At 44.1% G+C, this 23,821-nt stretch overlaps 2 protein-coding genes across 2 annotated transcripts in view; one reads left to right on the top strand and one right to left on the bottom strand.

The window, feature by feature from the left end:
• Nucleotides 1–253: 253 nt before the first annotated feature.
• On the top strand, nt 254–14,477 carry MBOAT4 (membrane bound ghrelin O-acyltransferase MBOAT4). Its single transcript, XM_007962080.3, has 3 exons — nt 254–436; nt 7,385–7,609; nt 13,242–14,477. Exons 1-3 carry the CDS (start codon nt 318–320, stop codon nt 14,203–14,205), a joined length of 1,308 nt encoding a protein of 435 aa, XP_007960271.3. The 5' UTR covers nt 254–317; the 3' UTR covers nt 14,206–14,477.
• LEPROTL1 (leptin receptor overlapping transcript like 1) overlaps nt 7,793–23,821 on the bottom strand; it is a 44,427-nt gene continuing 28,398 nt past the window's right edge. Inside the window, exon 4 of the mRNA XM_037983625.2 lies at nt 7,793–8,867. Within this exon, the coding sequence (XP_037839553.1) occupies nt 8,637–8,867 (231 nt within the window). The 3' untranslated portion in view covers nt 7,793–8,636. The remainder of the gene's footprint in view (nt 8,868–23,821) is intronic.

Here is a 23,821-nt window from a genome sequence, read left to right as displayed (position 1 = left end):
AATATGATAGCATGACGACTGGAAAGGCAAATAGTATGCTATGTCAATGAAACAAAACCACAACTCCCAAAAGCAATGTTTTTAGTGCATATCATGATTAATGTTACACCAAAATGTGTTTTGGTTTCCATAGTGCAGTTCCTCAATCAGAAAGCCAGTTTTTATTCTGCTTATCTCCAGAGCTTTTGTTTGCCTTTTGCTCACCCTAGCCCCACTAAACCAGATAAAAAGACCAGAGAGCCTGGTTGAGATTACTCTTGGAGAAAGGCATCAGTTAAGGACACTGGAAAAGACAGGCTTTTTTGTTCTGGTTCCTAATGGAGTGGCTTCGGCTGTTCTTTCTCCATCCTGTATCATTTTACCAGGGGGCTGCATTTCCCTTTGCATTTCTGTTCAATTATCTCTGCATCATGGATTCATTCTCCACTCGTGCCAGGTAGGCTGGATGGCTAGTTTTACTCTTATATCCAGAAATACGATAGTGACCGGGCGCGGTGGCTCACGCCTGTAATCCCTGCACTTTGGGAGGTTGAGGCGGGCAGATCACTTGAGGCCAGGAGTTTGAGACCTGCCTGGCTAACATAGTGAAACCCTGTCTCTACTACAAATACAAAAAAAAATTAGCCAGGCATGGTGGCTCACGCCTGTAGTTCCAGCTCCTTAGGAGGCTGAGGCAGGAGGCTCGCTTAAGCCCCGGAGGTGGAGGTTGCAGTGAGCCGAGATTGCGCCATTGCACTCCAGCCTGGGCAATGGAGCAAGCCTCTACAAACAAACAAACAAACAAACAAAAAAGCCAGAAATACTATAGTAGGGCAAAAAGCAGAGTAGACTGCAGATGTGAAGATTACAATACATTAATTACACTTGTTTTTAACTTACTCTCACTGTCACTGATTATTGATTGCTTGATAATGAGTATGTGTAATAGAGTAAAACTAAATTGGAAATTCACACCCTGTCTGCACTGATGTAAGGTTTGCTGGGTTCACGTTAAATGGCAAATGGATGAAAATAAACTCTCAGGAGAGACAGTTGTTGTAATGGTACAGGAATTCTCCAAATGGATACATCTCTGTCAACCATAGATCTCAGATATTCTTGAATAGACCTAATTTTATGGAATTTTATCATTTTCAATCAAATTACATTTTATACAAAGTTACATCAGTGTAAGTTTTATCATAACTAAATGTGATTTTTAAAGTGCCTTTATATGAATTCTCAGAGAAATGAAATAAGTCAAAATGAATCTTGTTAGATTAGCTATATGATCATTTGAAGTTCAAAAATTATTGTCACTAGAGATGTGATGACTTGATTTTTTTTTTTTTTTTTTTTTTTTTTTTTTTTTGAGGCAGAGTGTAGCTCTGTCGCCCAGGCTGGAGTGCAGTGGCCGGATCTCAGCTCACTGCAAGCTCCGCCTCCCGGGTTTACGCCATTCTCCTGCCTCAGCCTCCCGAGTAGCTGGGACTACAGGCGCCCGCCACCTCGCCCGGCTAGTTTTTTGTATTTTTTAGTAGAGACGGGGTTTCACCGGGTTAGCCAGGATGGTCTCGATCTCTTGACCTCGTGATCCGCCCGTCTCGGCCTCCCAAAGTGCTGGGATTACAGGCTTGAGCCACCGCGCCCGGCCGTGATGACTTGATTTTAACGATTTTTTAATATCAAATAACCTCAACACATTAGAGACAGTACCTATCTTTTTAGATTGTTCATGTAAGATTTTATTTTTTTAACATAGACAAAAGGCAAGAACTTAACTGAATATAGAACAGAAATGGCAAGTGTATTGTTAACGTGGCTACATGATTTTCTGTTAAATTGAAAAGTCGCAAATACATTTTTTATTTTATTTACGTATATGTATTTTTGGAGACAGAGTCTCTCTCTGTCACCCAAGCTGGAGTGCAATGGCATGATCTTGGCTCATTGCAACCTCTACCTCCTGGGCTCAAGGGATTCTCCTGCCTCAGCCTTCCCAGTAGCTGGGACTACAGGTGCACACGACCATGCCAAACTAATTTGAAATACATTTTTAAAAATAATCCCAACTTTTATTTTAGATTCAGGGGGTATATGGGTAGGTTTGTTACATGGGTATGTTGTATGATGCTGAGGTTTGGTGTACAATTGTTCCCATCACCCAGGTAGTGAGCACAGTACCCAACAGTAAGTTTTTCAACCCTTTTCCCCTGACAGTCCCTATTTTTAACAAGGTTTTGTGGAATGTCCTTTCGTAAAGTGAAAATCTGTTGCCAAAGGGCCACTTCCTAATAATTCACTTATTTTGGGAATTAGGATTTTTATATATTGGGTTTCTTTCTTTTTTTTTTTTTTATTATACTTTAAGTTCTAGGGTACATGTGCACAACATGCAGGTTTGTTACATATGTATACTTGTGTCATGTTGGTGTGCTGCACCCATCAACTCGTCAGCACCCATCAACTCGTCATTTACATCAGGTATAACTCCCAATGCAATCCCTCCCCCCACCCCCTCCCCATGATAGGCCACAGTGTGTGATGTTCCTCTTCCCATATCCAAGTGATCTCATTGTTCAGTTCCCACCTATGAGTGAGAACATGCGGTGTTTGGTTTTCTGTTCTTGCGATAGTTTGCTGAGAATGATGGTTTCCAGCTGCATCCATGTCCCTACAAAGGACACAAACTCATCCTTTTTTATGGCTGCATAGTATTCCATGGTGTATATGTGCCACATTTTCTTAATCCAGTCTGTCACTGATGGACATTTGGGTTGATTATATTGGGTTTCTTAAATAAAATATAGCTGTATCTAGATCAGTTAGGATTGTGGAATTTGATTAAACAATAGTATGATCACGTGTTCATGACTGTCTAATGGCCCTTAACTTCACTTATGGAGACTGGAGTTGGGGAACAGCTGTAAAGAAGTTTCCTTTTGAGAAAGAATCTCAAAACAATAAAGCAACATGAGTGCAAAAATTAGGATTAATCCTCATGGAGTTACCTGAGGGTGAAGAGTGCTCAGTTTCTGGCCAGACGCAGTGGCTCACACCTGTAATCCTAGTAATTGGGAGGCTAAGGCAAGTGGATAGCTTGAGCCCAGGCGTTTGAGACCTGCCTGGGCAACATGACAAAACCCCTGTCTCTACGAAAAGTTCAAACAATTAGCCAGGTGTGATGGTACACGCCTGTAGTCCCAGCTACTTAGGAGCCTGAGGCAGGAGGATCCCTTGAGCCCAAGAGGTTGAGCTTGTAGTAAGTCGTGATCATGCCACTGCACTCCCGCCTGGGCAGCAGGGCGAGACTGGAAATAAATAAAATAATAATAAAATAATAATAAAATAATAATAAAAATAAAATAAAATAAAATAAAATCACTTTGGATTCAGCCTGTCAAAAAAATAAAAATAAAATAAAAAAGACTTCTCACTTTGGATTCAGCCTGTCAAAAAAATAAAAATAAAATAAAAAAGACTTCTCACTTTGGATTCAGTCTGTCAAAAAAATAAAAATAAAATAAAAAAGACTTCTCACTTTGGATTCAGCCTGTTGAGTACTGACTCCCTCACCTAACTAAGTGTCCTTGTGTATGTGAATATACTTCACCCAAATGCCCTCTTCTTATCTATAAAACAGAAAACATAATGCCTATCTCATGGGGTTATTTTAAATATCAAATAAATATATTTCTCATAAAGGATTATTAGCACAATGCCTAGAATGAAACAAGCAATCGCTAAGTCACACATTCTACATTGTCCATGTACAGACAATTTAATATTTATAAAACTCCTAGGGAGTTGCCTCTGGGTGGGAGGGTTGCTGTGTAAAGGATAAATGTTCCTCCTTTTGTTTTCCCATAGCAGGGAAGTGAAGGCTTGGACCACAGTGTTAACTGGGGTGTTGAGCAGGGAAGTTACCCCAAGCACAGGCTCAAAGAGAAGCACAGAAATGGCCCAGGCTTTTGAGTAATAGATGCTCTCACACTGAGACACTTAACGTTCTCCCCCAAGAAAAAAAGTGGGCTGGGCGCGGTGGCTCAAGCCTGTAATCCCAGCACTTTGGGAGGCCGAGACGGGCGGATCACGAGGTCAGGAGATCGAGACCATCCTGGCTAACACGGCGAAACCCCGTCTCTACTAAAAAATACAAAAAACTAGCCGAGCGAGGTGGCGGGCGCCTGTAGTCCCAGCTACTCCGCAGGCTGAGGCAGGAGAATGGCGTGAACCCGGGAGGCGGAGCTTGCAGTGAGCTGAGATCCGGCCACTGCACTCCAGCCTGGGCGACAGAGAGAGACTCTGCCTCAAAAAAAAAAAAAAGAAAGAAAAAAAGTGATTCTTGCTAACCTGTGCCTGGCACTGTGCCCAGAGCCGTGAGCCGTGACACACATTTGCCTTGCAATGGTGTTTCCTGGTTCTGAGTTGGTAGAGAAATTCTAAGCTTCTTTGACTCGCTTTCCCTGACCAGTCAGTCCTTTCTTCTTTTCTTTTCTTTTTTTTTCTCTTTTTCTCTTTTTTTTTTTTTTTGAGACGGAGTCGCTCTCTATCACCCAGGCTGGAATGCAGCAGTGTGATCTCAGCTCACTGCAACCTCTGCCTCCCGAGCTCAAGCAATTCTCCTGCCTCAGCCTCTCCAGTAGCTGGGATTACAGGGGCCCGCAACCACGCCCTACTAATTTTTTTTTTTTTTTTTTTTTTTGTATTTTTAGTAGAAACAGGGTTTTACCATGTTAGCCAGGCTGGCCTTGAACTCCTGACTTCAAGTGATCTGCCCACCTCAGCCTCCCAAAGTGCTGGGATTATAAGCATGAGCCACCACGCCCAGCTTTTCCACACTTTTTCTGACCCCTTCATTCAACTTTATTAATTTGGCACCAAGTAAAAAACAAGCCTCCCTATAATGCAGAAGGAAGAACCAAGTGTGCATAATGTGAACCTTCCCAGGCCTCTGCAGATCCGCATCTCCTTGGCTTCTGAGAGAGGCATGATTCACAAACCATTTCATCAATGTGGCTATTTTACAACATTAAAAAAACACTGGCCAGGCACCCTGGCTCACGCCTGTAATCCCAAGACTTTGGGAAGCCAAGGCAGGAGGATTGCATGAGTCTGGGAGTTTGAGACCAGCCTGGGCAACACGACAAATCCCCATCTCTACAAAAAATATTTTAAAAATTAGCCAGGTATGGTGGTGTGTGCCAATAGTCCCAGCTACTAGGGAGGCTGAGGTGGGAGGATTTCTTGAGCTGGGGAGGTCAAGGCTGCAGTGAGTCATGATCGTGCCACTGCACTCCAGCCTGGGCAACAGAGACCCTGTCTTAAAAACAAGACAAACACTGCTCTTTTCCTCCCTGGCCACCTGAAAATTGGCCACTGTGATGAAAGACACAGCAGCTATCCAGACAAAGGAGTTCATAATCAACTGACAACGTCGGTGGGAACATATGGTCGTGGTCATCCTTCACTCTGGGAAGGCAACAGTACTGAGAAAGAAATTTGGGAAAAACTAGCCAAAATGTACAAGATCTCCTGGACATGATATATAAGATGGAGGTCATCTTTGTATTTAGATTCTGACCGCATTTTGTTGTAGCAAGATAACTGGCATGATTTATGATTCCCTGGATTATGCAAAAAAAAAAGTGAACCCAAGCATAATCTTGCAAGACGTAGCCCAGATGAGAGAAAAAGACACCAAGAAAACAGCAAAAGGAATGCAAGGACAGAATGAAGAAAGTCAGGAGGCCCCAAAAGCCAGTGTTGGTGCTGACAAAAAGGAGCCAGATTCTGCAATGGCCGGGCGCGGTGGCTCACGCCTGTAACCCCAGGACTTTGGAAGGCTGAGATGGGCAGATCACCTTAGGTACAGTGTCTAACACTGTACCAGCAGTTTGAAACAGTGTCTAAGACTGAGGCCGGGAGTTAAAGAGCAGCCTCGCCAACATGGCGAAACCCCGTCTCTACTAAAAATGCAAAAATTAGCCAGGCATAGTGGCAGGTGCCTGTAATCCCAGCTACTCCGGAGGCTGAGGCAGGAGGATCGCTTGAACCCGGGAGACAGAGTTTGCAGTGAGCCAAGGTCGCACCACTGCACTCCAGCCCAGGCAACAGAGTGAGACTCCATCTAAAAAAAAGAAAAAAAGATTCTGCAATGATTTCATCTGCGGTGATTGTGCCGATTTTTCATGACAGGATATAATAAACTGTAACAAGCTTTTGTGTTTTTTTAGAGATAAGATCTTGCACTGTTACCCAAACTGGAGTGCAATGGTGCGATCACGGCTCAAGTGTAGCCTCTAATTCCTGGGCTCAAGCGATCTTCCCCCCTCAGACTCCTGAGTAGCTAGGACTACAGGTGTGCCACCATGCATGGCTATTAAAAAATTTTTTTGTGGAGATGAGATCTTGCTATATTGCCCAGGCTGCTCTCAAACTCTGGCCTCAAGTGATTTTCCCTCCTTGGACTCCCAGAGTGCTGAGATTACAAGTGTGAGCCACTGTGCCTGGCCTAAACTGTATAAACTTTAATAAAACAAAATCCTGACTTACAAGATCTTAAGGTACAGTAGTAAGGATGAAGGGTGGATATAAAGATTTTTCTGAGTTTTTACTTTTCAAAGGGAAGTATTGAGTCTCCTTTCTCTGTCAGCCTCTGGAATGCTTCTGGGTAGCGTAACCCTGTGAAAAGGAAGGCGCTCATCTTGAGAGGATGTCTTGGGTGCTCTTCTAGATCCTTTACACTAGGTTCACAGCACGTTTTAGTCAGACGACATACCAGGAGATGATCTCCAGGACTGTCAGGGGCAGGTGGTGGAATACCTTGGCTGGGAATCGCTTGAATGGTGGGCATCAAAGAGAGAGGTTCCAGGGCCACTAAGGCAGGAATTGAGATTTGTCTCCAGGCCAGGGATGTGGCTCATGCCTGTAATCCTAGCACTTTGGGAGGCCAAGGCAGGAGGATCGCTTGAGGTCAGGAGTTTGAGACTGGGCAACACACCAAGATCCCATCCCTAAAAAATAAAAAGTTAACAGGCATGGTGGTGCATGCCTTTAGTCCATCCCAGGTGGGAAGATCACTGGAGCCCAGGAGGTCAAGGCTGTGGTGAGCCATGATTGCAACTCTGTACTCACCCTGGGAGACAGAAAGAGACCCTGTCTCAAAAAAAAAAAAAAAAAAGATTTGTCTCCAAGGCGGAGGTTTACATATTTACCCTGGCTCTTTCTCCTGTGATTCTTTTCTTCTGAAGAACAAAAGGAAGGCCCCAGAGTGCTAACAGCACGGCTACTTTAGGTGTTATGTGGGGCCTACCCAGATGGGGTTCCCTGGAGTGACATCTGCAGTGATTCCTTTGCTGCGTGGTTCTAAGTCATTCTCCCCAGAGTGTCCCTTCTCTTTCAGGTACCTCTTTCTCCTGGCTGGAGGAGGTGCCCTGGCCGTGGCTGCCATGGGTCCCTATGCCGTGCTCGTCTTCACCCCTGCTGTCTGCGCCGTGGCTCTCCTCTGTTCCCTGGCCCCGCAGCAAGTCCACAGGTGGACCTTCTGCTTTCAGATGAGCTGGCAGACCTTGTGTCACCTGGGTCTGCACTACACTGAGTATTATCTGCATGAGCCTCCTTCCGTGAGGTAAGCAGCCTGTTCATTGGTCATGCTCAGCCCTCCCGCGGTTTGCTTGTACCATGGCGGTAGCAGAGAGAACCTGGGTGTTGGGTTGGAATCCTGATTCTTCCACATTTGACCAGTGTGACCTTGAGCAAGTCATTTTACTTCTTTCAGACTCATATCTTTTTCTGGAAAAAGACATGGGGCTAACAATAGTGTGTTGCAAGATTGTCGTGAATGTTAATTAACCACCCAATGGGTTCACCTTCTCCACTGCCTAGACAGACAGGGGAATTACAGAAGAGAAAGAGTAATTCCCAGAGAACTGGCTATGCGGGAGACAGGAGTTTTATTATTACTCCAAGCATTCAGGGTCATCATAATCAGCTTCCCCGAGCATTTGGGGATCAGAGTGTTTAAGGATAATTTGGTGGGTAGGGGGAGGCCAGTGAGTTGAGAGTACGGATTGGTTGGGTTGGAGATGAAATCATAGGGAGTCGGAGCTGTCTTCTTGTACTGAGTCAGATCCTGGGTGGGGGCCACAAGATAAGATGAGCCAGTTTATCGATCTGGGCGGTGCCAGCTGACCCATCAAGGGCAGGGTCTGCAAAATGTCTCAAGCACTGATCTCAGGCCTCAGAATAGTAATGTGGTCCCCAGGAGCAATTTGGGGAGGGTCAGAACCTTGTCATCTCCAGCTGCATGACTCCTAAACCATAATTTCTAATCTTTTGGCTAATTGTTAGTCCTACAAAGGCAGTCTAGTTTCCAGGCAAGAAGGGGGTTTGTTTTGGGAAAAGGCTGTGATCGTCTTTGTTTTAAACTATAAGCTATAAACTAAGCTCCTCCCAAAATGAGTCCCAGGAATGAACAAGGACAGCTTGGAGGTTAGAAGCAAGGTGGAGTTGGTTAGGTCAGACTTCTTTCACTGTCTCAGTGATAATTTTGCAATGGCAGTTTCATTAGAATGAATATAAATGTGATTCTGTATCTAATCATCGCTGCCACGTGTTGCCTACCTGGTGCCGTGTTTGGCACTGAGCAGTAGCTGTCATTGTGCCTGAGAGGGAGGGCAAAGCAGGAATCCTAGAGCCCACAGAGCAGGCCTGCCCAGAAGTGACTCAGCACTGTCTGCCAGCCTCAGCACAGGCTGAGTGGACACTCCGCTTGCAGGTATCAATCTTCCCATGGTGGCTGCTGGGAGAGGGAGCTGCTGTGTCAGTGTTTCTCTTCCTTCAGACTCAGCTGTTCCCATCTTGCTGAAGAAGAGTAGGCACCCCATCTAGAAAACAGAAATCAAGAGCTAATTACAGTCTAGAGAAGTGTTGTCATGAATCAGCAAGATCCGTGAGATGAGGGGAAACATTGCTTTGTGATCTGGAGATCTCATGTTCCTGGCTCTCTCTGGTGATCACAGGTCACTCGGCACACAGAGGCTGTGATGCTCCATATGATCACCCATCTGATTCTAGCCTGTGGTTGGTTCACTTGCTTTGCCATCCTGACTATACCCAGAATACTTTTTTTTCCTATGAAGACTATTTTCAGCCGGGCACAGTGGCTCACTCCCGTAATCCCAACATTTTGGGAGGACGAGGTGGGCAGATCACTTGAGGCCAGGAGTTCAAGACCAGCCTGGCCAACGTGGCGAAACCCCATATCTGCTAAAAACACAAAAATTAGCTGGGCATTGTGGCGGATGCCTGGAATCCCAGCTACTCGGGAGGCTGAGACAGGAGATTGCATCACTGCACTCCAGCCTGGGTGACAGAGGGAGACACTGTCTCAAAAAAAAAAAAAAAAATAGACTATTTTCACCAGAAGCTTCAGGTTGGCTGCTCTAAGGAAAAGGCAAGATGGCAGGTGGGTGGGGTGTAGGAAGTACCAAATGGGATGGAGTGAATCAGGATTTCAGTAGGGAGCTGGGGCCTGATGGGGCTGGGAGGGCAAGTTGAACAGGAGCTGGCTGGATGTGAGGGAGGCTGGAGCAGATCTGGAATGGGGGGCTCTGCTAGTTGAGCAGGGCTGCTGCCATCACACGGTGCCACAGACCGGGTGGCTCAAACAACAGAAATTCATTTCCTCACAGTTCTGGAGGCTGAAAGTCACTGATGATGGCGTCAGCAGGGCTGGGTTCTTCTGAGACCGTTCTCGTGGCTTGCAGGAGGCAGTATCCCCCTGTGTCCGTGTGATGGTCACTCCTCTGTCTGTGCATGCATCGGTGTCCTAATTGTCTGTTCTCATAAGGACTCTGTGCATGTTAGATTAGCGCCCATCCTAATGACCTCACTGAACCTTAATCACATCTTCAAAGACCCTAACTCCACATACAGCCGCATTCTGAGGTACTGGGGTCAGGCCATTAGCACAGGAATTTTGGGGACATATTCAGTCCATAAATGAGAGTGAGTGAGCAGGGTTTGGTGGCATTTGGAGGCTACCTTGCTTCCAGTGAGAATCAATCAAGTAAGCAGGTCAGTTTTTCTTAAATCCTCAGACACACGGATAGAGACAGCAGCAGCTGGAAGACTGTTGTTTCCTCTCCACAGGACAGCATTTCTGATTGTAGAGTGTGTCATTGTAATTTTCTTTCCATTTTTTTTTTTTTTTTTTTTAGACAGGGTCTCGCTCTGTTGCCCAGGCTGGAGTGCAGTGGCGTGCTCATAGTTCACTGCAACCTCGACCTCCCAGGCTCAAGCAATCCTCCCACCTCAGCCTCCTCAGTAGCTGGGACCACAGGAATGTGCCACCACATAGGGCTAATGTTTCATATTTTTTGTAGAAATGGGGTTTTGCCATGTTGCCCAAGCTGGTCTCAAACTCCTGGGCTCAAGTGATCAGCCCACCTCACCTCAGCCTCCCAAAGTGCTGGGATTACAGGCGTGAGCCACTGTGCCCAGCCTAATTTTCATTCGTTGTTCTCAATGATCTTGCCAGCAGGATCTTCGATGGTGAAGCAGTAAGAGCTCAGGTGATTGGTTAAGACCATATTTCAAATTGCTAATGGCTCAGCACACACCGTGATCCATTCCTCAGTACAAATCCCACATTAGGCAAAGTCTTACAGCCAGGACCCGGTTTGTATTTAAAATCTTCAGCTTCCTATCTTTTCTTCACTACCGAGTTTTTGTTTCCTCTATGGCAAATTTCTCCCAAGTCTCTGATCCTAATCGTTGTAGGCCTTTCTTGGAAATATTATAATCAACATTTCCCACAATGTTCCTCATCATTCTCTTATTTGCATCTCTGACTAATATTTAATTTCCCCATTTACTTGATCCTGCCTGATGTCACCCTAAATAACAAACAGAAGGAGGCTCCCTAAAAGAAAATGATGGGGCTGGGCGTGGTGGCTCACACCTATAATCCCAGCCCTTTGGGAGACTGAGGCAGGTGGATCACTTGAGCCCAGGAGTTTGAGACTAGCCTGGCCAACATAGCGAAACCCTGTCTCTACAAAAAAACCTCACAGAAATTAACTAGATGTGGTAGCACATGTCTGTAGTCCCAGCTTCTCAGGAGGGAGAGAGGGGAGGATCACTTGAGTCTGGGAGGCAGTGGTTGCAGTGAGCCATTATGGTGCTGCTGCACTCCAGGCTGGTTGATAGAGTGAGACCGTGTCTCAGGAAAAACAAAACAAGAAAAAAGAAAAGAAAAGAAAAAAACAATGTTTATGGCTGGGAGCAGTGGCTCACACCTGTAATCCTAGCACTTTGGGAGGCCGAGGCGGGCGGCTCACCTGAGATCAGGAGTTCAAGACCAGCCTGGCAGACATGGCGAAACCCTGTCTCTACTAAAAATACAAAAATTAGCTGGGCATGGTGGCGTGCACCTGTAATTCCAGCTACTCAGGAAGCTGAGGCAGGAGAATCACTTGAACCCAGGAGGCAGCAAAGGTTGCAGTGGGCTGAGATTGCGCCACTGCACTCCAGCCTGGGCAACAGAGCGAGACTCTATCTCCAAAAATAAAAAAAAAAAAAAAAAAAGAAAATGATACGTATTTAGGGATTGGGCATTACAGTGGGAATATGTGTGCCATAGTATGTGTATTCAGGTAGGTAAAGGAAGACAAAGTTTTTGTTTGGTTGGTTGGTTGGTTTTTTTGAGATGGAGTCTCACTCTGTCACCAGGCTGGCATGCAGTGACACAATGTCAGCTCACTGCAACCTCCGCCTCCCAGGTTCCAGCGATTCTCCTGCCTCAGCCTCCCGAGTAGCTGGGACTACAGGCACATACTACCACGCCCAGCTAATTTTCGTATTTTTAGTAGAGATGGGGTTTCACCGTATTGGCCAGGATGGTCTTGATCTCTTGACCTTGTGATCCATCTGCCTCAGCCTCCCAAAGTGCTGAGATTACAGGTGTGAGCCACCGTGCCCAGCCAGTAAGAGAAAGTGTTTTAAGAGAAAAATAAGGAGGATTACGTAATTGTGTTGAAATCATTATCCTTGAATACAGGATCAATGACAAGGGTGATGCCAGCCTGTGGTTGGGCAGGCAGTGGCTGGGCAGGTGACCTCACAAAAGTATTTTTTTGGGTAGGGTTGCAATGGTTTTTGTGCAAGGTTGTGGTTTTTGCAGTCTTTTGTGGTAGTTTTTGTTATCTGACATACAAGCATTGAGAACCCTCTCTTCATACCTTTCCCTGGCTCTGTTTGTCAGAATTGTTTTGTTTTGTTTTGCTTTTTAACACAAGTGACTTCGGTTTTTTTTCTTTTTCGTTTTCGTTTTCTTTTTTTTTTTTGAGACAGGGTCTCACTTGGATGCCTAGGCTGTAGTGCAGTGGTGCAATTCAATCATAGCTCACTGCAGCCTCGAACTCCTGGGCTCAAGCGTTCCACCCATGTCAGCCTCCCAAAGCCATGGGATTACAGGCATGACCCACTGCACCCAGCCATGATTTCATTTTTATTCCCACAGCTTTCAAATTGGAGTAGGGTGTGGTTCTGAATTAATTCAAGAGTCTTCAGCTTTTGAAGTAAAATTTCCCAGGCAAATTCTCCTATTCAGGATGGAAGATTTCAGGATAGAAGATGGGATGGATCTCTGCGATCCCTGGGAAGCTTCTCAAGTTGAACATGAGTGTAAATGTGTGCATCTTTTTTTCTTTAAAACAAACAAAATATATATGCAATATACATACATATTCCTACAGATATACATATACTTATTTATAAAAAACACACGATCATTACAAAAAATTCAAACAAAGCAAAAAGTGAAAGATCTTCTTATGCTAGTCTCATTCCCTAGAGGTAACTACTCTTAAAAGTTTGGGGTATATTAGTCTAGACTTAAGCTCCACTGTATACTTAAGATCTGTAAATATTGCTGGGGGTAGTGGCTCACACCTGTAATCCCAGTTTACACTCCCAAAGTGTAATCCCAGCACTTTGGGAGGCCGAGACTGGCAGATTGCTTAAGCCCAGGAGTTTGAGATCAGCCTGGGCAACATAGTAAGACCCCATCTCTATAAAAAATAAATAAGATTGATTTATTTTAAGATTTATTTTTTGTGGGGTCCTGCAGGCCATGAGATTAATCTTAGCTATACAGACCTATGTATTTCCTGTGAGATCATGTATGACAGACTGGAATAAGAGAAAGAGAATAAATACAGAGTGTTTTTATGTTTTAAAAAAAAATTATCTTGCAGGTTCTGCATCACTCTTTCTTCTCTCATGCTTTTGACCCAGAGGGTCACGTCCCTCTCTCTGGACATTTGTGAGGGGAAAGTGGAGGCAGCATCCGGAGGCATCAGGAGCAGGAGCTCTTTGTCTGAACATGTGTGTAAGGCACTGCCCTATTTCAGCTACTTGCTCTTTTTCCCTGCTCTCCTGGGAGGCTCTCTGTGCTCCTTCCAGCGATTTCAGGCTTGTGTTCAAGGGTCCAGTGCTTTGTATCCCAGGCACTCTTTCTGGGCTCTGAGCTGGAGGGGTCTGCAGATTCTTGGACTAGAATGCATAAACGTGGCAGTGAGCAGGATGGTGGATGCAGGAGCAGGACTGACCGATTGCCAGCAATTTGAGTGCATCTATGTTATGTGGACCACAGCTGGGCTTTTCAAACTCACCTACTACTCCCACTGGATCCTGGATGACTCCCTCCTCCACGCAGCGGGCTTTGGGTCTGAGCTTGGTCAGAGCCCCGGAGAGGAGGGATATGTCCCTGATGCGGACATCTGGACCCTGGAAAGAACCCACAGGATATCTGTGTTTGCAAGAAAGTGGAACCAAAGCACAGCCCGATGGCTCCGACGGCTTGTATTCCAGCACAGCAGGGCTTGGCCGTTGTTGCAGACATTTGCCTTCTCTGCCTGGTGGCACGGACTCCATCCAGGACAGGTGTTTGGTTTCCTTTGCTGGGCCGTGATGGTGGAAGCTGACTACCTGATTCACTCCTTTGCCAATGAGTTTATCAGATCCTGGCCCATGAGGCTGTTCTACAGAACCCTCACCTGGGCCCACACCCAGTTGATCATTGCCTACATCATGCTGGCTGTGGAGGTCAGGAGCTTCTCCTCTCTCTGGTTGCTCTGTAATTCGTACAACAGTGTCTTTCCCATGGTGTACTGTATTCTGCTTTTGCTATTGGTGAAGAGAAAGCACAAATGTAAGTGACATCTTTCCCTGGCTTTCATCTTATACACCCATGAAACAGTTTAGAAAGTGCCAGATGACGCATCAATAATGCGTACATCTGAACTTTTCCATAATAAAAATTTTTCTAAAGTTTTAGATGAATAAACCCAGTGACTTGCAGTAGGAATTTGTGTATCTACTTTAGCAAGCTATTCTGCTGGTACTGAGGATACGAAAGGGAAAAATATGTGGTTTCTTCCCATAAGCTTTACAGTCTAGATGGGGAAGCAAAGATTAAGCAAAGTGATACATAAAAACACAAGGTGCTGTGAACGAGATGGCAAACGCTCTACGTATAGACACCCCAAAATTGAGTGTTCAGTTGGCCTACCTGATCCTGGAATGGGAACTTTAGCAACACAAAACCAAAACAAAACCTAACTCATTATCACATTGGTTTGTTATGTGGACTACAGACTCATATCCATTATTAAGTTTGAAAATTTTTTTCTAAATTTGAAAATTTGGGCCAGGTACAGTGGTTCATACCTGTAATCCCAGCACTTTGCAAGGCTGAGGTGGAAGGATTGCTTGAGGCCAGGAGTTTGAGACCAGGTTGGGCAACAGAGCAAGACCTTGTCTCAAAATATATATGTGTGTGTGTGTGTGTGTGTGTGTATGTATATGTATATTTGGGTGGGCATGGTGTATGCACCTAAAGACCTAGCTCCTCTGGAGGCTGAGAAGGATCTCTTGAGTCCAGGAGTTTGAGGCTGCAGTGAGCTGTGATTGTGCCACTGCACCCCAGCCTGGATGATAGAGGAAGACCCCATATGCTAAAAAACTTTTTTGGCCCAGGTGCGGTGGCTCACACCTGTAATCCCAGCACTTTGGGAGGCCAAGGCGGGCAGATCACAAAGTCAGGAGTTCAAGACCAACCTGGCCGATATGGTGAAACCCCGTGTCTACTAAAAATACAAAAATTAGCCAGATGTGGTGGCAGGTGCCTATAGTCCCAGCTACTCGGGAGGCTGAGGCAGGAGAATTGCTTGAATCTGGGGTATGGAGGTTGCAGTGAGCCGAGATCACACCATCACACTCCAGCCTGGGCAACAGAGCAAGACTCCATCTCAAAAAAAAAAAAAAATTTTTTTTCGAAAATTTGAAAAAAAATTGTCCTAAAAATAAATGGCTGATATTATTCCCAGAGATATGTTAATAAAGTAAAAACCCACATGATAACTATTTACATAATTGTTAAATACAAAGCTGACTCATAAACATGTCTTACAAAGAGATCAATAACAGGAAGTAAACACTACGTTAATGTGACTTTGGGGGTGGGTTTGATTCTTTTTTTTCTTGGCATATCCTAAATAACTTCCTCTGTTTCTTCCTGTTAGAATTTAAAATACACAAGAGAAAAGTATCAGGACTTCCAAATTATGCAGTAGCAATGTCATTTAACTAGCACTTACAAATTACTGCCACATCTGCAGGTCACCTGTACTGTTATGCAATTACCATTTTTCTTCGATCAACTTTAACTTACTTATAAAACTTACCCTGCTTCTAAGCAATGGCAATGATGAAAATTGGGTTTGGTGTAGTAATTCTATTTTACTCCAGTACTCACTAAAAGAGACACATTCTTGTTCAAAACAAAACGAAACAAAACAAAACCTCTTTATTTGTGTACTGTGTAAAACCATCTGCTTATCTAGGGTGACATCTATCCCACCATATGAAACATTGGACAGGTATCTCAGCTTGAGTATTCCAAACCAATCCTTCTCACCCTTTTCAAAATGTAAAATTGCAAATAAGCTTTTTGATATGGTTTGGGTCTGTGTCCCCACCCAAATTTCACATCGAATTGTAATCCCAGTGTTGGAAGAGGGGCCTGGTGGAAGGTGATTAAATCATGGGGGTGGATTTCCCCTTTGCTGTTCTCATAATAGTGAGTGAGTTCTCACAAGATCTGGTTGTTTATAAAAGTGTGTAGTACCTTCCCGCTCTTTCTCTTCCTCCTGCTCCAGCCATGTAAAACGTGCCTCCTGCCTCTTCACCTTCCGCCAGGATTTTAAGTTGCCTGAGGCCTCCCCAGCCATGCTTCCTGTACAGCCTGTGAAACTGTGAGCCAATTAAACCTCTTTTCTTTGTTAATTACCCAGTCTCAGGTAGTTCTTTTTTTTCTTTTTTTCTTTTTTGTGGGAGACAGGGTCTCGCTCTGTCACCCAGGCTGGAGTGCAGTGGTGTGATCTCAGCTCATTGCAACCTCTGCCTCCCAGGTTCAAATGATTCTCCTGCCTCAGCCTCCCAAGTGGCTGGGATTACAGGCACATGCCACCATGCCCAGCTAATTTTTGTATTTTTAGTAGAGACAGGGTTTCACCATGTTGGCCAGGCTAGTCTTGAACTCCTGACCTCAAGTGATCCGTCCACCTTGGCCTCCTGAAGTGCTGGGATTACAGGTGTGAGCCACCACTCCTGGCCTCAGGTAGTTCTCTATAGCACTACAAGAACAGACTAATACACTTTTAATCGGTAAAACTTCACAAAGATAATACTAAGTTAGAAGTTATAGATAACTTAGAAAGTTATAGGTCAATGTCACTGATTAATGTGAAGGCAAACAACACGCCCAATCTTAGCACTCAGAACATAACACGACAAGCAGTGAGCGTCTTGATGAACAGAGACGGCAAGGATTTGTAGTGGCCTTGGTAGGGCGCAGTGGCTCACGTCTGTAATCTCAGCACTTTGGGAGGCTGAAGCGGGAGAAGCTCTTGAGCCCTCGAGTTTGAGACCTGCCTGGGCAACATAGGGAGATGCCATCTCTATTAAAAAACACACACACACAAATCCAAAACTTGTAGTGACCTTACCCAGAAGGGTTCTATACTTTCTCTCACCATACTCAGTAGCCCAGAGGAGACAAAGTAGATAAACGGGGTTTCCCAGAGTTGGGAATAGTCAAAGAGACTCTGTCTCAAAAAATAGTTTCAGACTCTGTCTCAAAAAAAGAAAAAAAGAGTGATTTTTATAGGGTCACTTCTGAGGAGCTGTCTATGGGTGTGTCCAATTGATGAAAATCCTTTGAGAGGTACACTTTAGATGTGTGTCCATATATATGTTACACTTCAGTATTTTTTTTTTTTTTTTGAAACAGTGTCTGGCTCTGTCACCCAGGCTGGAGTGCAGTGGCATGATCTCGGCTCACCGCAACCTCTGCCTCCTGGGCTCAAGCAATCCTCCCACCTGAGCCTCCCAAGTAGCTGGGACTACAGGAGCACACAACCATGTCCGACTAATTTTTTGTACTTTTTGTACACACAGGGTTTTGCCATGTTGCCCAGGTTGGTCTCAAATTCGTGAGCTCAAGTGATCCAACCTCCTTGGCCTTCCAAAGTGCTGAGATTACAGCCATGAGCCACCATGTCCAACCCCGTAATTTTTTTAAGTGACTATTCTTCATGATTGGGAAATGCTCATGAAGGAATGTTAAATTTAAAAAAGAACTTGGTTAACGAAGCCTTTTAAAATGCAATCCGGCCTCCAAATCTATCTCCCCACTGATGGCCAGGGGTAATTTCTACTCCTCTGATTGGTTAAACCAGAACGTTTGCTTCCTTCTTTTTCTATTTGCATTCTGTAGAGAATGATTCATTTCTCTGGACAGTAGTAGAAAGAACATTTCTCTGGACAGTAGAAAGTGATTTGTGGGAATTGATCTAAGGAAGAAGTTGGAGCCAAAGATGTAGACCGGAGCCATCTGTCTGCCCAGAGTACAGCCCGGATCCAAGATGGGCAGAGAACAGAGAGGAGGTGTCTCCTTCCAGTTCTGTTTCTTTTGTTAGGTCTTAACTTGTTCACTTCCTAACTCCTGCCCCCGCTGCTCCCTCCCATTTGGCAGCAGTTTCCCTATCCTTCATTACCCATTCTGTCACTTCCAAGACGCTGCCCATTGCTCCTGAATTCCCTTTGCCACATGACTGGTAGTACCTGCTTATTAACACCCCACCCTCTCTTTTTAAAAAATTCAACCACTACCCTTCTGGAATATCCTCTCGTTAATGTGCTCTAACCTCACTTCCAGATCTGGATTTGATGTTTTCCTTCTCTTGCTTGATCTAGAAGTAACCCTCAGGTTACCCCTGCTTTCTCTCTTGTTCCGGCCCATTTATTGGCCCAAGCAGAATATATATATATATATGAGAATGAATCATTCTCTACAGAATGCAAATATATATATATATATATATATATAGAGAGAGAGAGAGAGAGAGAGAGAGAGAGAGACTGTGTGTGTGTATATATGTATATTTTTTTGAGACAGGGTCTCACTCTGTCACCTAGGCTGGCATGCAGTGGCACAATCAGGGCTCACTGCAGCCTTGAACTCCTGGGTTCAAGCAATCCTGCCATGTCTGCCTCCCAAGTATAGAATAGTATTTTGACGAATTGTGCCTATCCTTACAAATGCAAGGATGAGGCCAGCTGTCTCTGTCTCGCAGGAAGTAACCCTGGACAAGTGAACTAAATTCTGTGGACCAAGTACTAGAGCTCAGTAACCCATGGAAACAGCGCCCAGTAGGCACATGCCTCCTGACCTCTGGCCTCCCACTTTCATCAGCCAAATCACTCTGAGAGGTTTGGCAGCTCTTTCAGGTCCCCAGGCAGGGGGGCCTCATTCATTTGTTTGAAAATAGTGTCTGAGAGTTTGGTGATTAAGAAATCCCTAAGAGGAGGGTAAGCTAAGCCATGAAAACCAACTCAGGATGCTGGCAAAGCTTAATAAGAAAATGTTTAGCAGAAAGCTATAGCATTAGTCTTTCTAAGAGCAGCAAGAAACTATAGCCTTCATTATTTATAGATTGAAATGGCATCATCACCTAGGAAGTGTCACGAGAACTCAGGTAATCTGTCAGCATATTATTTTGTTTTTTCTTTTTTTTCTTTTTTTGAGACACAGTCTCACTCTGTCACCCAGGCTGGAGTACAGTGGTGCCATGTCGGCTCACTGCAACCTCTGCCTCCCGGGTTCAAGTGATTCTCACGCCTCAGACTCCCAAGTAGCTCAGATTATAGGCATGTGCCACCATGTCCAGCTATTTTTTTTTTTTTTTTTTTTTTTTGTATTTTTAGTACAGATGGGGATTTGCCATGTTGGCCAGGCTGGTCTTGAACTTTTGGCCTCAAGTGATCCTCCCACCTCAGCCTCCCATAGTGCTGGTCTGGCCTGTCAACCTATTATTCTGAATAATCTACCCTCATAGTGCAGCCCCATCCTTCTGAATCATAGCAGCTACTAAGCTGCACTGGCCTCCTTCTTAATCTGTAGACAGTTGTTGTGATCAGCAGTCAGCCAGTGGCTTTAATATATGTCCCAGGTTTAGTGATCCATTCCAGTAGTTAAACTTCTCCAAAGGGGACAATCCAACCTTGGCCTTTTTCTTTTTTTTTTTTTTGAGACAGAGTCTCGCTCTGTCGCCCAGGCTGGGGTGCAGTGGCCGGATCTCAGCTCACTGCAAGCTCCACCTCCCGGGTTTACGCCATTCTCCTGCCTCAGCCTCCCGAGTAGCTGGGACTACAGACGCCCGCCACCTCGCCCGGCTAGTTTTTTGTAGTTATTTTTTTTAGTAGAGACACCTTGGCCTTTTTCTATTCATGTATTTTCATAAAGCAAACCACAGGAAGACTTCACTGATATACATTCAGTCTGTTGATCCATCTATACTGGATTCATCAATTCCATGAGAACTTGGAAAAGGAGGCTGGTATGCTTTGAATGTGTCCCCTAAAGTTCAAATGTTGGAAACTTAATCCTCAGTGCAGCAGTGTTGGGAGGTGGGGCCTAATGGAAGGTACGGTCATGTGTCACTTAATACGGGGACACATTCTGAAAGATGCATTGTTAGGCTATTTTGTCATTGTATGAACATCATAGAGTGGCCTTACACAAAGCTGGATGGTCTAGCCTACTACACATCTAGGCTATATGGTATAACCTAGGGGTCTCTGACCCCCAGTACTGATCCATGGCCTGTTAGGAACTGGGCCACACAACAGGAGGTGAGTGGCAGGCAAGTGATTGAACCTTCATCTGTATTGATAGCCACTCCCCATCGCTCACATTACTGCCTGAGCTCTGCCTCCTGTCAGATCGGTGGCAGCATTAGATTCTCATAGGAGTGTGAACCCTATTGTGAACTGTTGTGAACTGTTCTCCTTATGAAAATCTAATGCCTGATGATCTGTCACTATCTCCCATCACCCCCAGAGGGGACCGTCTAGTTGCAGGAAAACAAGCCCAGGATTCCCACTGATTCTACATTATGGTGAGTTGTGTAATCATTTCATTATATATTACAATGTAATCATAATAGAAATAAAGTGCACAATAAATATAATGCACTTGAATCATTTCAAACCATCCCCTGTCCACCACCTAGTCCGTGGAAAATTGTCTTTCACAAAACCGGTCCCTGATGCCAAAAAGTTTGGGGACCTCTAGTATAGCCTATCGTTCCTAGGCTGCAAACCCCCACAGCATGTTGCTATACTGGATAACGCAGTTCTAACACAGCAGCTACATCACTAGGCAATAGGGATTTTTAAGCTGCATTATTATCTTATGGGACCACTGTCATATATGTGTTCTGTCATTGACTGAAACGTCATTATGAGGAGCATGACTATATTTAGGTCATAAGAATTCCACTCTTATGTAAGGATTAATGTTGATTATAAAAGGGCTTGAGGCTGCAAGTTCCATCTCTTTTTTAAAAAAAATATATTTTTAGTTTCCTTTTTTTTTTTTTTGAGGTGGGGTCTCACTCTGTCACCCAGGCTGGAGTGCACTGGCTCGATCTCAGCTCACTGCAACCTCTGTCTCCTGGGTTCAAGTGATTCTCCTGCCTCAACCTCCCTAGTAGCTGGGACTACAGGCACACGCCACTACACCAGGCTAATTTTTGTATTTTTAGTAGAGATGGGGTTTCACCATGTTGGCCAGGCTGGTCTCAAACTCCTGACCCCAGGCGATCCACTCACCTCAGCCTCCTAAAGTGTTGGGATAACAGGCGTGAGCCACCACACCTGGTTGCAAGTTCGATCTCTTATTCTCTCTCATACATGCTCTCCTGCCTTTCCACCTTCTGCCATGGGATGGTGTAACAAGAAGGCCTTTGCCAGATGTGGGCTCCTTGACCTTGGACTTTCCAGCCTTCAGAACTGTAAGAAATATACCTCTGTTCTTTATAAATCACCCAGTCTCAGGTATTCTGTTACAGCAGTACAAAATGGACTAAGTTAGAGGCACACAGATGGAGAGTTCGAGGAATTCATATTGACAGGCATTAGGAAATGACTCAAACCAGAAAACTGCCAAGAGGTCGTGTTCTACCTCTGCCCAGAGGATGCCACTCAGCCTATGTGATCTCCCTTCTGCAGGTGATGAGCCCTCTCTCTGGTCACCTGAAAGGTCCTGGCAGCTGCCTGCCATAGCTGGGTGATGGGGGAAGAAGGATGAATTGATGAGGAGCATATTGATTTTGATGGTGAAGCAGGTCCAGTGGATGTGAAAGAACTGATTTGACCACCACATTCGTAGACATATCATAAAGACCCACAGATTATGGCCATTGCAATGACCAATTGCAATCGTTAGTAATTATCCTGATTAGAACGCCAACTATTAGATAGTACATTCAAGTCACTCACAACAGATTCTTCACAGATTTATAACATAGGAGATGGTTCAGGAAATTTGATTCTCCATAGTCTAAGAGCTCAGTACTAACAGGTGAAGGGATAGTGATTATATTTTATGTGAGCTTTTTTCAAAAGTCTAAATGCATCTATTTCCAAAGCATTTCAAAGGAAATGATAGAGTAAAATGACCCATGACTACTTTAGCATTTTCTTCCTGATAATGGCTGATTCCAATGTTGGCAAAGCCATCTCATGGGGGAAACAGTCTGAATCCCTTTCCTCTAGGCAGGAGTTCTGGCTCTGTCCCAGTTCTAGCACAGGCCAACTGGGCGACCCAAGCAATTCCCTCGGGGCCCCAAGTTTCCTAGTACGCCAAAATAGGATGTGGATAAAATATTCCTTTTAGAGTATTTAATTTTAAAAATGAAGGCATTATGATTGTATAAGTGCTCTATTAATTTTTCAACACATTAAGCAGAAAAAGTAAGGCACCCATCTCTCAACCTGCCTCTATTCATCCAGCAAGAATTTTATAGAAAGCAATGGAAGAAAATCTGCTGAGTGCTCAAGGTTCTTTATAAACAGCTGGCATTTCCTATTACGTTCCTTCCATTTGTTTTCTATTGTATAAAAAGAACAAAGTGATATTTTTGTGGCTCACCAAAAAGCTGAGAGTCGACAATAGTTCTCTCCTACTAAGAAAACACTGTTAACTTCTCTGACTCTTTCTTTCCTGAATAGTAGGTTTAATTTCTTAGTCTATATTGGCAGCTCATAACTGTCAAATAGTTATTGATCTCCTTTGGCTCGTTTCCAGGAACAATCATAACAACAGCTAGAGATACTAGATTATTTCTAGGGAAGTATTTTTATCTTGCTTGGTTCTTGCTGCACCTTTTTCTTCAGAAACACCTTTTAAGCTACAACAAGTGAGATAATTATGTATGTATGTTTTCCTTGTAGGGAATTTTGTGCAGTTCGTAAGATTCAAGTGATACTTTGATTTAGTTTCATGGCCAATCTGGGTATGTTACATCGAGTGCCTTAGGTGGATTCATTAGCCTGAGGACATGTGAGGTGATGTTTTCTGGCATTCTCAACTTACGAAAAGAATGCTCTCCACAACTTTGCTTCTAAATTGTTTAGAGCTTAGATGACATTTCCCCGTAGAAAGAACATTATGTTAACTTCTAATGGGTGACACTCATGGTAATGACCTGAATTCAAGGGAACATGTTGTTTAGGATTGAAGAGAAAAGCAAAGGTAATTTCTTCCCCATTTCTTAAATGTGCAGCTGACCCTAAGTACATTTTATTTTTATTATTTTTTCTGTTTATATAGTTATGTAAATAACTATATAATAAACTATACATATGAATTATATATGGACTTTGTTTAGATCTTGATCCAAATGAACCAACTTTGAAAGGATACTATAGGGAAATTTAAACAGTAACTGGATAGTAAAACTTTATTTTTAACTTTTTCAGGTGTAATGATCATTTTTTTTTTCTTAAGAATAAGGAAGGGTCACATTTTAGAGATACTCACAGATTAAATGATATGTCTTGGATTTGCTTTAAAATAATCTGAGTTAGAGAGAATGGAGAATACATGGATGAAACAGAACAGCCACGTGTTGAGAATTGTTGAAACTGGTTGATGGGGAGTTTAATATATTCTTCTATTTTTGTATAGGTTTGAAAATGTATATGAAAGCAAGTATGCAAGAGACTACTGGGTAGATAAGGAAGAGGGAAGTCAGGTACAGGAATTTCCATTCCCCAATACCTAATGAAAAGATCAAAAACTGCAAAAAAAAATAACTGTGGCCCCAGTGACCCATCCCCTCTTCCGGCATTCTCATCATCCCACATTGAATCAAGGTTGGTCTGTGTGATGAATATTACATAACAGAAGTGATGGTATGTCACCTCT

The sequence above is a fragment of the Chlorocebus sabaeus genome, chromosome 8 (assembly GCF_047675955.1).
Source record: "Chlorocebus sabaeus isolate Y175 chromosome 8, mChlSab1.0.hap1, whole genome shotgun sequence".
Classification (NCBI taxonomy): Eukaryota; Metazoa; Chordata; class Mammalia; order Primates; family Cercopithecidae; genus Chlorocebus; species Chlorocebus sabaeus.
The sequence above is the reverse complement of the archived record's forward strand: the minus strand, read 5'-3'. Positions and strand labels throughout refer to the sequence as shown.

Coding starts and splice junctions, on each gene's coding strand:
- MBOAT4 (XM_007962080.3), top strand. CDS start 318: ATGGAGTGGCTTCGGCTGTTCTTTCTCCATCCTGTATCATTTTACCAG. Junction 437..7,384: donor TCATTCTCCACTCGTGCCAG/GTAGGCTGGATG, acceptor CTTCTCTTTCAG/GTACCTCTTTCTCCTGGCTG. Junction 7,610..13,241: donor CATGAGCCTCCTTCCGTGAG/GTAAGCAGCCTG, acceptor ATTATCTTGCAG/GTTCTGCATCACTCTTTCTT.